Source organism: Lithobates pipiens, unplaced genomic scaffold (assembly GCF_037356315.1).
Source record: "Lithobates pipiens isolate NorthernLeopardFrog02 unplaced genomic scaffold, aLitPip1_a1.2 Scaffold_10, whole genome shotgun sequence".
NCBI lineage: Eukaryota > Metazoa > Chordata > Amphibia > Anura > Ranidae > Lithobates > Lithobates pipiens.
The window spans coordinates 5,351,427-5,363,706 of NW_027507686.1; the positions used below are offsets into that span (position 1 = coordinate 5,351,427).

Consider the following 12,280-nt stretch of genomic DNA (forward strand, 5'->3'; position numbering starts at 1 on the left):
TGATGGAACTCCGAGAGAAAATCACTTGACACGCTCTCCAATGTAACAGATCAAAATGTCAAAGTCAAAATGAAAGCAGTATAATTTGTATCTTATATCTCTTATATAAAGCGCTGTAGATAATGCACTAGGCGTTTGTTTCTTGTTGTTTGATTCAGCATTTTGATGATTTGATCAAATAACAGTTCAGACCGCAAGATGAAGTCAAAAGATCCCGCAGTTCATACTTTCCGATCAAGCAAGACTACATATAACTCACTGAAACTCTTCTCTCACTTTGCCAATTACAAAAAATAAAAATAAAAAATAAAAAAACTTTAAAATGAAAAAAGAGCATCCAAGAAGCAAACAGGGATTTTTCTTGCATTCCGGAAACCTCATTCAATACAAAAAAAAAACTCCGCTAAGTGCTGTTTTTCTACATTGACCCCATAACATTACCCAGAATGCAATTTGAGAAAAACAAAATTTTCTATGGAAAACAAAAAATAAATAAAATAAGAAAAAACGATTTTCTTTTATAGAGCTTTAAAGACATAAAAAAAGAAATAATTAAAACAAAAAGGGAGAAATTGTAATTAAAAGAAAAAAAAAAAACACACGCAGAAAATATGTCACAAAACTAAAATGTTACAAAGCAGAACTGTTGCTAGAAATAAGGAACTTGTGCTTTAATGGTCACAACTCACTACCATATGCCACCAGCAGGTGATGCTGCAAGTGAAGTGTTGTAGGGGAGGGTGAAATGTTGTAATCTAGAGCAGGGCTCTCCAAACCTTCTAAACAAAGGACCAGTTCACTATCCTTCAGACTTCAGGGTGGTGGGGGCAAGCTGTGGCCAGTGAGAGTAGAAAATGCCCCAGCGTCAGTGGGAGTATGCAATGGTTCTAGACTTTGTGGGCAGTGGGTGTAAGAAAATGACATAACGCCTATGGTCAGTAGGAGGAGGAATAGTGCCCCATCATTAGTAATGGTGGTAAGCATATCGCCCCATCATTGGCGTCAGTGAGAGGAATAGTGCCCCATCATTGGTGTCAGTGAGAGGAATAGTGCCCCATCATTGGTGTCAGTGGGAGGAATAGTGCCCCATCATTGGTGTCAGTGGGAGGAATAGTGCCCCATCATTGGTGTCAGTGGGAGGAATAATGCCCCATCATTGGTGTCAGTGGGAGGAATAATGCCCCATCATTGGTATAAGTGGAAGGAATAGTGCCCCATCATTGGTATCAGTGGGAGGAATAGTGCCCCATCATTGGTATCAGTGGGAGGAATAGTGCCCCATCATTGGTATCAGTGGGAGGAATAGTGCCCCATCATTGGTATAAGTGGGAGGAATAGTGCCCCATCATTGGTATAAGTGGAAGGAATAGTGCCCCATGATTGGTATCAGTGGGAGGAATAGTGCCCCATCATTGGTTTCAGTGGGAGGAATAGTGCCCCATCATTGGTATAAGTGAGAGGAATAGTGCCCCATCATTGGTATAAGTGGAAGGAATAGTGCCACATCATTGGTATCAGTGGGAGGAATAGTGCCCCATCATTGGTATAAGTGGAAGGAATAGTGCCCCATCATTGGTAGCAGTGGAAGGAATAGTGCTTCATCAATGGTGTCAGTGGGAGGAATAGTGGCCCATCATTACTAGCAGTGGAAGAAATAGGCCCCTATGGGTGTCAGTAGAAGGTATAGTACCCCATCATTGGAGTCAGTGAAAGGAATAGTGCCCCATCATTGGTGTCAGTGAAAGGAATAGTGCCCCATCATTGGTGTCAGTGGGAAGAATAGTGCCTCATCATTGGAGACAGTGAAAGGAATAGTGCGTCATCATTGGTGTCAGTGGAAGGAATAGTGCCCCATCATCGGTGTCAGTGGGAGGAATAGTGCCCCATCATTGGTGTCACTGAAAGTAATAGTGCCTCTATGGGTGTCAGTTGGGAGGGACGGCGACCCATCATTGAAGTCAGTGAAAGGAATAGTGCCCCATCATTGGTGTCAGTGGGAGGAATAGTGCCTCATCATTGGTGTCAGTGGGAGGAATAGTGCCTCATCATTGGAGACAGTGAAAGGAATAGTGCCCCATCATTGCTGTCAGTGGGAGGAATAGTGCCCCATCATTGGTATCAGTGGGAGGAAGAGTGCCCCATCATTGGTATCAGTCTGAGGAATAGTGTTCCACCATTATATCAGCTGGAGGAATAGTGCCCCATTGTTGGTGTCAGGGGGGTGAATAGTACCCGAAGGGCTGGAAAAATGCAAGCAAAGGGCCACAGTTTGGAGATCGCTGTTCTAGAAGAATGAAAATAATTCTCAAACAAAAACTCGCTGATTTAAATCCAGACAGACAATCAATCTTGATCCTCCTCACAGCCAGAGAGACTTACAGTCATGTCCCCCCATTGAGATGCTTTACCTAGGAGGACCCAGAAGCTGAGCCTCACATGTACAACATCTATGGAGGACGGGGTATTATTTACATTTATCACTTGTCTCCGGACTTCTCCCCGAGCCCCCCCAGTGATGGAAACATCCATCTAGCAGTCCTGTGCAGAACCCCAAGAGAAGACCAGTCCACGTGCCGTCCACGTAAAAGAGCTCAAAATGTCAAAAAGTCGAAATGAAGGCGTTTGTTCCAAGTCAACGGACTGAAGAGCCCCCCGAAGATCTGATCATTTTTGGCTTCTCATTTGCACACCAAAAAAAAAACAGCAGCAGTCACCACTTCTACACCACGGCCGGGTCTTACCTTGCCCACAATCTTTGGGAATGGCGTTCGCTGGTTCTCCGCAATTGAGACCGGAGGTGCCACGATTGATCTCCTGTGTCGCATGGGTGAGAGATGTCTTGGAACTTTAAGCATGTTCTGAAAGATAACAATCAAAAAAAAAAGTATATTTAGCAATGACGTCCAACCATTTTTATGTTTTAATGCTCAAAAAGCTGTAGAAAAATAGTTTGTGAAAGTTAAAAAAAAAGAAAAAGAAAACCAACTACGGGGACCCAACTGCTAAGGACGTTACAAGATTTAAATGTGTGGCACCGCCGGCTGTATTCTACACCTGAGACCACGTGAAAGGGGCCAATCTGTGCGTGGCGAGCTCTAAGACAACACACAACAATTACGGGGGTGTTGTTTATGTTACTACTTGTTATCGATTTATATTGTTTACCTTCCGCCTAGAAGAAGGTTCTGCTGGAAGTGCCACTAATTGCTTCCTTGCCGCTATGAAGAACCCATTACCGTCTTGTCCTAACTGGTTTGTCAACCTTTGGACCCTTCAAATGTTCATTAAAATGCTCGTTGTCCTCAGATTGGCAAACTACGACCTAACGAAAACAGCATTGAGCAGAAACAAAGCCCACGGGGCGGAATCCAGCCCCACCAGACCATATCACGTGGCCCTCACAACTCTCCTGTAGCTGTGGCATTACCATTGTCTCCGGCCCCCAACTAACTCCTCCGCCCAGATCCTGCTCTTCTCCATGCAGCCATGGAGAGGCTGGTCCCTGCCCCCCCCCCCCCCAGAACTCCTCCTACAGATCTCGGGCCTCTGTGCAGCTGCAGCACCCCCTCCACCTTCCCGATGCTCAGAGCCGTCTTTAAGGCAGGGCAAAAGGGGCAGCTGCCCTGTCATTGTTGTGGGGCCCAAAGCAGCTGCCTCATACTTGCCAACTATCCCAGTTTACATTCCCTTGTCCCTTGAGGTTTTAGTCCTGTTGTTGTGTACAGACAACTCACCTGCAGACCCTGTGTTTACATGTAAATAACCAGCATTCATATGTAAATAGCAGTGACATGCATATGTAAATAGCCAAGGCCAACGGCATTGATATGTAAATAAAGGCAGCATTCATATGTATATCATGCCCCCCTGCAGTGAGAAGATGATGTGCTGTAACCTACAGCAACCAGTGAGCAGTATTACTGTACAGTAATCTCTAGCAGCCAATCAACAAGCCGAAATCATGTGCTGTAACCTCTAGCAACTAATCAGTGAGCCTTAAGGAGTGCTGTAACCTCTAGCAACCAGTCAGTAAGCAGTAATGATATGCTGTAACCTCTGGCAACCAATCGCAATCGCTGCCTGATCTGATACAGTAAACTCATTTTAAGTCTAGCTGCTATTTATTGTATGTCTCAGAGAAGGTGGAGAGCAAAATTGCATGGGGGGAGGGGGGCCCTAAGAAAATTTTTGCTCAGGGCCCAATCAATATTAAAGACGGCCCTGCCAACGCTCAGCATTCACCTGACTCCAGCCCCCCGCTGGTCCTCTTCCAGACCCTGCACTTTGTTTCCACCCCCAGCTTCTTCCCGGAAGAAGCAAAAGATAAGACTGAGGGGTGTAATGTGATGTAATGGAGGGTGGGGGGAACATTTGACTTCTGATGCCACCATCATGCTCTTGCAGGGGGCGGACTAACCATTGGGCCACTCGGGCACTGCCCGAGGGCCCCCGAGCCACTAGGGGGCCCCATCAGGGTTGCCAGCCTCAGTAAAACCAGGGACAGTATGTAAAAATTTGTGTTTCTTTACATCTGTCTCTGAAATGTCCCTTACCGACATCCTTTTGGTCTAAAAATCCGAAGAATATAGCTGCCCCACCTCTCCGGTACCTTCTCAGCCAATAGAAACAGGTCTGTGTATACTGTGTGATTGTATACTGTGTGTGTGTGTGTGTATACTTTGTGGTCCCATAATCTCGGATTGCTTGGGGGCCCCATAATCTCCTATTGCCTGGGGGCCCCATGTAGGGTTGCCACCTGTCCAGGATTCACCCGGACAGTTCGGGTTTGCAATCATGCGTCCGGGTTTCAGACCACCTGAAACCCGGACACATTATTTAGACTGGACTATGACTTTCCAGCAGAGTTGCTGGCTGCAGTTGTCTAAGCTGAGAGTGTCTGTTACACTCTCTTTCACACTGCCCAAAGCCAACACTAACACCCCCCCTCCAAACACACACACAGACAGGAGACAAGAGAGGGCTCGATCTGCTCCTCTTCCCTCCCACCCCTACCCCTCTGTGTCTGCCCACACTCCAATCGCCAGGGATGTGCCTTAGAATAGGAAAGTAAGTTGGGGCCGGAAATGTGAAATCCAGCAGTCTCAGCTACATCTGGATGAGAGGTGCTGACTGCCAAGGGGTGAGTGAGCTCACCATCCATCTCTATCTGTGACTGAACTCTCCCCTTTCTCTCTCCTGCCTCTGAGTGAGTACACTAAGGTAAATCAGGGTTCTCAGACCCCCCCTTACATCAGAGTTCTCTTTTACACTAGAGGCCACAGTGTTTCCCCTTACATCAGAGTCCTCTCCGTACATCAGAGTTCTCAGTGTCCCCCCTTAAAAATTGGTTCCAAGAGCATCCCTTAGGTCAGAGTCCCCAGAGTTCTCCCTTTCATCAGAGTCTGCAGAGTCCCCCCTTACAGTGAAAGGGAACTCTGCAAGATCAGATGTAAAGGGGGACTCTTGTTCTTAACTTCATATGATTAGAAATGTTATTTAATAGCAAAATATATGTATAATTTATACTATAAAAAAAAAAATGCTGCTAAAGTGTCCGGGTTTGACTTGAAGAAAAGGTGGCAACCCTAGCCCCATGAGTTGTCAGTCCACCCCTGTGCTCTTGACATCTAATGTAAGGGGTGAAGGGTGTTCTGGAGATCTGCTTATCTTTATTATGAGAATAATACAATGCCAGTTAAAAAAAAAAAAAAAAAAAAGAGAGGGCCACCGGCCGCTGGCATCATCCACAAGAAACTTTATTGGAGACTGCTCAGACAGAACACCATGGCAGGACCATGTTCATTTTGGGCAATGTCCAATAAAAATTCTTGCCGATGATACTAGCGGTGTGCGGCCCACCTTTTAAGACTTACATCATCTGCTACAAGAGTGTGAGCGGGCTCCATGCTGGTCTGCCCCCATCCTTCACAGCTTAAAGAGGAAGTAAACCCTGATGAGTGTTACTTCCTCTTTCATTCCCTGGAAAGGTAAAGCATAATGGACTACTATGCATCGCATCGCATCGCATCACATCGCATCGCATCGCATCGCATCGCATCACATAGTAGTCCATTATGTGTCACTTACCTGACACAGGAGCCAGCGAAGTCACCGCTGTCCCCTGTAGTCCGGCGCCTCCATCTTCTCGGTGGGTCTCGCCGCTCCGCCACTGTCATTCGGCGAAGCCGCGATGACGTCACACCCGCGCAAGCGCACCGGAGCCGCCACGCGCGGCATATTCGCCGTTGACGGTGCCGCGCTCAGTGCGCCGTAGACAGCGGTGGCTGTCTTTCAGCAAATATCTCCAAAACCGTGTAGGTTTAGGAGATATTTCTTGGACCTACAGGTAAGCCTTAATCTAGGCTTAACTGTAGGTCAAAGTGTGTTGTAACTGGATTTACAACCACTTTAAGACTTACAGTATAAGTTAGCTGGTCTGCCAGCCATCTACATCACCAACCTCATCTGCAGATATCGCCCAAATCGTTCCCTCTGTTCCTCCGAGGACCTCCTGCTTTCTAGCTCCATTGTTACTCCTCTCATGCTCGCCTTTTAGACTTCTCCAGAGCCTCTCCCATCCTCTGGAACTCCCTGCCCCAGTCTGTCCGATCAGCCCCTACCCTGTCCACATTTAGCAGATCCCTGACAACTAATTTATTCAGGGAAGCCTATCCCACACCCACCTAACATCTGTCCCAGAGCCACCCCCCATCAAATCCTCCTCTGCAGCTATTACCTTTTGTACCACCACCTCCTTCCTTTAGAATGTAAGCTCTACGAGCCGGGCCCTCCTGTGCCTTTTGTATTGTATTGTAATTGTGTTGCCCCCCCCCCCCCCGTACATTGTAAAGCGCTGCGTAAACTGTTGGCGCTATATAAATCATGTATGATAATAATAATAAGTTGTTACTAAAACCAGTAATAATTGAATGCAGAGACGATTATTTATTATGATAAATTAGGGTTTCTCAACCAGGGTTCCATGGATCCTAGGTTTCCTCCAGAGGTTGCTAGGGGTCCCTTGAGCAATGAGCTATTTCTGCCTGTCACATAAGTTCCCACTGACACCATTGATTTTTTTATTTTTTTAGCTATCTGTAAAGGTGGGAAATTCTTCCCAATGACCACAAATGTCAGGAGCAGGGGCGGACAGGAGCCCGAGGGCCCCATGCCACTAGGGGGCGCCATCAGGGTTGCCAGCCTCAGTAAAACCAGGGACAGTATGTAAAAATTTGTGTTTTTTTTTTTTTTTACATCGGTCTCTGAAATGTCCCTTACCGACATCCTTTAGGTCTAAAAATCCAGAGATTATATCTGCCCCACCTCTCCAGTACCTTCTCAGCCAATAGAAACATGTCTGTGTATACTGTGTGATTGTATACTGTGTGTGTGTATACTGTGTGATTGTATACTGTGTGTGTGTTTGTGTATACTGTGTATGTGTATACTGTGTATGTGTATACTGTGTGTGTGTGTGTGTGTGTTTGTTTGTGTCTACTGTGTGACCCCATAATTTCTGATTGCCTGGGTGCCCCATAATCTCCTATTGCCCGGGGGGCCCCATGAGTTTTCAGTCCGCGCGGAGGGGCATTCTTCCCACTGACCGTCATGTTGTCATATATCAGGTGCGACCAGAACTGTGTGGACAGCAACAGAGGAAACCCGACATATATAAGTGAGAATATTGTGATTTATTAAGATAAGCGAAAAAACATTCAAACACAACCACCTCCAACATAATACAGCGCACAACCAACCAAATCACAAACAGAGACCCACAAATAATAATAATAAAAAGACAGATATATAACGGGGAATACCGGAAACATAACATGTAGCCAGGCCAGGGTCATCGACGGGAGGTCAGCAGATCGGGACAGGCAAAAAGAGGACAAGGAGAGGATGGATGGGTAAGGCTGCAGGGCAAGGGTAACAGGAACAGGAGAGACAGGTACAGGTACAGGTATAGGGACAGGATCAAGATCAGGTTCAGGTACAAAGCTCTCAGATTCGGATCAGGGCGCAAGGAAAATACCAAGGCAACTATGTGTGTGTGTGTGTGTGTGTGTGTGTCCGGGTATTTATACACATCTCCTCAGGCTCAGGTGATGCCCGATCACAGGAGATGATGTCAGCTCCACACTGACAGGAACCACCTGCTGGTGGACGCCTGTACTGAGGCCCAGGGATCAAATAGTACCACCAGCAGGAGACAGCTCCCCTGACAGTTCCAGAATGCCAGGAGACACCTGCTGGTGGACATCAGTACTGCGGCCCAGGGATCAAATAGTACCACCAGCAGGAGACAGCTCCCCTGATAGTTCCAGAATGCCAGGAGACACCTGCTGGTGGACATCAGTACTGCGGCCCAGGGATCAAATAGTACCACCAGCAGGAGACAGCTCCCCTGACAGTTCCAGAATGCCAGGATACACCTGCTGGTGGACATCAGTACTGCGGCCCAGGGATCAAATAGGACCACCAGCAGGAGACAGCTGGTGGACATCAGTACTGCATGCCAAATGTCTGACAGTGCCACTAGCAGGTGGAACCATTCCTAACAAATGTATCATGAGTTGCAAATATAGTAACTATTAGCCCTGAGGATGGAAAGTTATTTGAAGGGCTCCTCTGTGTTGGAAGGGTTGAGAAAGGCTGCGATAAAGAGTAGATATAATATAATTACCGATACTGTAGAAAAAGCCCTATGAAATTTCGTTTGACACCCCCGGCCTAGAACAAAGCTCTACTGGAAGTGCCAGTATTTGCTTCCTTGCTGTTGTCAAGAACTGTTGCCTCTCTTGGCCCAACTGGTTAGTCAACATTTGGATCCTTCAAGTGTTCATTGAAATGCTTTAGGATGGCCAGCCATGATCTAAAAAATTAGTCTAGCAGCAAAGATCCCCCCCAAAAAAGAGTTCATTTTCTAATTTTCACAAAAATATCTCAAAATATTTTTTTTTCCTCTTGTATTACCAAATCTTTGGAGACACTCAAACAATTCGCGCATTTAAATAAATCATCAGTTGAGTATCAGAAAGCCGGTTACATCACTCACTGGCCGGGAGAGAAACTTCATTACATTTTGTCATGGGATTAAACAAGAATGCTGTAAACATATTGATCGGCCTCAGGACACATTTAAGAATATGTGAAAGGTGGGCCCTTCCGGAGCTTATTATTAGTTACTAGAGGGAGCAGCTGCCTTGTCGGTGATTTAGAGACTCGGACAAATTAGTCCTGATAGTGTCGGGCTTTTTTTGCCGAGGACATTGAAAAATAAAGTCAAATTACTGTCCGGCGCGGCGTTGATCTCAGCAGGGTGTTTTCGAAGAGTTTGAAAAGCTTTCACCATCCAAATTGGTTTGCCTGTCACTGGAAGAACTGACGTTCGCTTTTTACTATTATTTTTATGTTCAACTGCCATGGATTTGGGGGGGGGGGGGGGGAGGGGAGGAGGATTGTACAAAAAGCACTACATATGTAATCACCGTTACCTGAAGAATTGGCTACATTGTCAATAATGCTGTTTACAAGAGAAAGCTTTTAGAGAACATGCTGGAATGTTCCTCTGGACAAAGAGACACATTTTAGATGGAAGGGTTGGGAAGAGAATTACTGCAAACTAAGGACAGGATGAGGTGTGGAGGAGGCAGTAGAAGCCAAGTTGGTGGTAAATAATATAAGACTGCTGCAGAGGTTATTCTGTCCCCTTAGAACAGTGGTCTCCACACTGCGGCCCTCAGTATGCCTTTATCCAGCCCCTGAGACTCTATTCCAGGCACTACTACACCCATTGACAACAACCATGATACACTATTGCCTCAACAGTGGGGCATAATTCCTCCATCTTATACCAATGATGTGTCACTATCTCTATCACTGACACCAAAGATGTGGCAGCAATTACCCCCACAATGATGGGGCACTATTCCTCCCACTGACACCAATGATGGGGCACTATTCCCCCCACTGACACCAATGATGGGGCACTATTCCTCCCACTGACACCAATGATGGGGCACTATTCCTCCCACTGACACCAATGATGGGGCACTATTCCTCCCACTGACACCAATGATGGGGCACTATTCCTCCCACTGACACCAATGGTGGGGCACTATTCCTCCCACTGATACCAATGATGGGGCACTATTCCTCCCACTGATACCAATGATGGGGCACTATTCCTCCCACTGATACCAATGATGGGGCACTATTCCTCCCACTGACACCAATGATGGGGTACTATTCCTCCCACTGACTTCAAGGATGGGGCACTATTCCTCCCACTGACACCAATGATGGAGCACTATTCCTCCCACTGATACCAATGATGGGGCACTATTCCTCCCACTGACACCAATGATGGAGCACTATTCCTCCCACTGATACCAATGATGGGACACACTAACCCATGATCTGGACTTGCCAATCTGCCATCCCACAGAAGGAGGTCGCGGGCCACATCAGAGAGCTCCGCGGGCCACATGTGGCCCCCAAGCCACTGGTTGGGCACCCCTGGCATAAGAGATGGTCAAAGACTGCAGACATGATACAGGAGATGTTCACAAACTGTGGACATGCTACAAGAGATGGTCAGAGATTGTAGACATGATACAAGAGATGGTCAGAGACTGCAGACATGATATAAGGGATGGTCAGAGACTGCGGATATGATCCAAGAGATATTCATAGACTTCAGACATGATACAGGAGATGGTCAGAGACTGCAGACATGATACAAGAGATGGTAAGAGACTGAAGATATGATACAAGAGATGGTCAGAGACTGCAGACTGCATATATGGTATATGGTATATTGTATCATATCTGCAGTCTCTGAGATGGTCAGAGACTGCAGATATGATACAAGAGATGGTCAGAGAGTGCAGGTATTAACCCCCCTGGCGGTATTCCTGAGTCTGGCTCGGGGTGGAAGTTTTGTACCAAAAGAGGTAACCCCGAGCCAGACTCGGGACCGCATCGCTGAATGCAGGAGGAGGTTACTTACCTTCTCCCTTGGATCCAGCGATGTTCCCCCCGCTGTATGAGCGGCTCGTCCTCCGATCTCCGTTCCCTGCGAGCGTTGCGACGCGCGGGGACGGAGATCGGCGCCAAATTCAAAAAGTGAAACACACACATTACATACAGTATAATGTAATCTTACAGATTATATTGCTGTATGTAATTATTTCACATCCCCTTTGTCCCTAGTGTTCTGTCCAGTGTCCTGCATGCAGTTTTATAATATAAAAACTGTTCTTTATGCCTGGAAACTGGAGATTGTCCATAGCAACCAAAACTGTCACTTTACATCAAAAATTATTTTAGACCAGCTAGAAAACAGCGATAATAAATTACAATCACTCGCAGAATTGAGGGATAGCGATTTGTGGGGAGATCCGTCATCAAATACTGAAAAGTAATGACAGCGGCAATTCTGCAACTCAGCAAATTTCAGTGTTTTTGATTTGATTACATTATTGAATCATTTTTATTATTGTTATATTATTATTTGGTACAATTATTTATAGTTATTTATTATATTATAATTTATGATTTAATTTTTCAAACTTTATCATACCCGGGATGTCTGCTAGACTCTGGTTTGAACAGATTTAAGTGAGTTATTGCTAAGAATTACAGGACTACAATATAAAACGCCAGATTTTCATGCAAAATAATTGTACCGCTTTTAGCACCTAAAATCCAAAATAATCATCCTGCCAGGGAGGTTAAACATGAGATGGTCAGAGACTGCAGACATGATATAAGAGATGTCAGAGACTCCAGACTGCAGAAATGGTATAAGAGATGTCAGAGACTCCAGACTGCAGACATGATACAAGAGATGGTCAGAAACTGTAGACATGATACAGGAGATGGTCAGAGACTGCAGACATGATACAAGAGATAGAGACTGCAAACATGATACAAGAGATGGTCAGAAACTGTAGACATGATACAAAAGATGGTCAGAGACTGCAGACATGATACAAGAGATGGCCAGAGACTGCAGACATGATACAGGAGATGGCCAGAGACTGCAGACATGATACAAGAGATGGCCAGAGACTGCAGACATGATACAAGAGATGGTCAGAGACTGCAGACATGATACAGGAGATGGTCAGAGACTGCAGACATGATACAAGAGATGGTCAGAGACTGCAGACATGATACAAGAGATGGTCAGAGATTGCAGACATGATACAGGAGATGATCAGAGACTGCAGACATGATACAAGAGATGGCCAGAGACTGCAGATATGATACA

The 12,280-nt window shown here is 46.0% G+C and overlaps 1 protein-coding gene across 1 annotated transcript in view; it reads right to left on the reverse strand.

The window, feature by feature from the left end:
* Positions 1–2,854, reverse strand: part of CDH13 (cadherin 13) — a 566,033-nt gene extending 563,179 nt beyond the window's left edge. Inside the window, exon 1 of the mRNA XM_077451210.1 lies at positions 2,742–2,854. Within this exon, the coding sequence (XP_077307336.1) occupies positions 2,742–2,825 (84 nt within the window). The 5' untranslated portion in view covers positions 2,826–2,854. The remainder of the gene's footprint in view (positions 1–2,741) is intronic.
* Between the last annotated feature and the right edge of the window lie 9,426 nt (positions 2,855–12,280).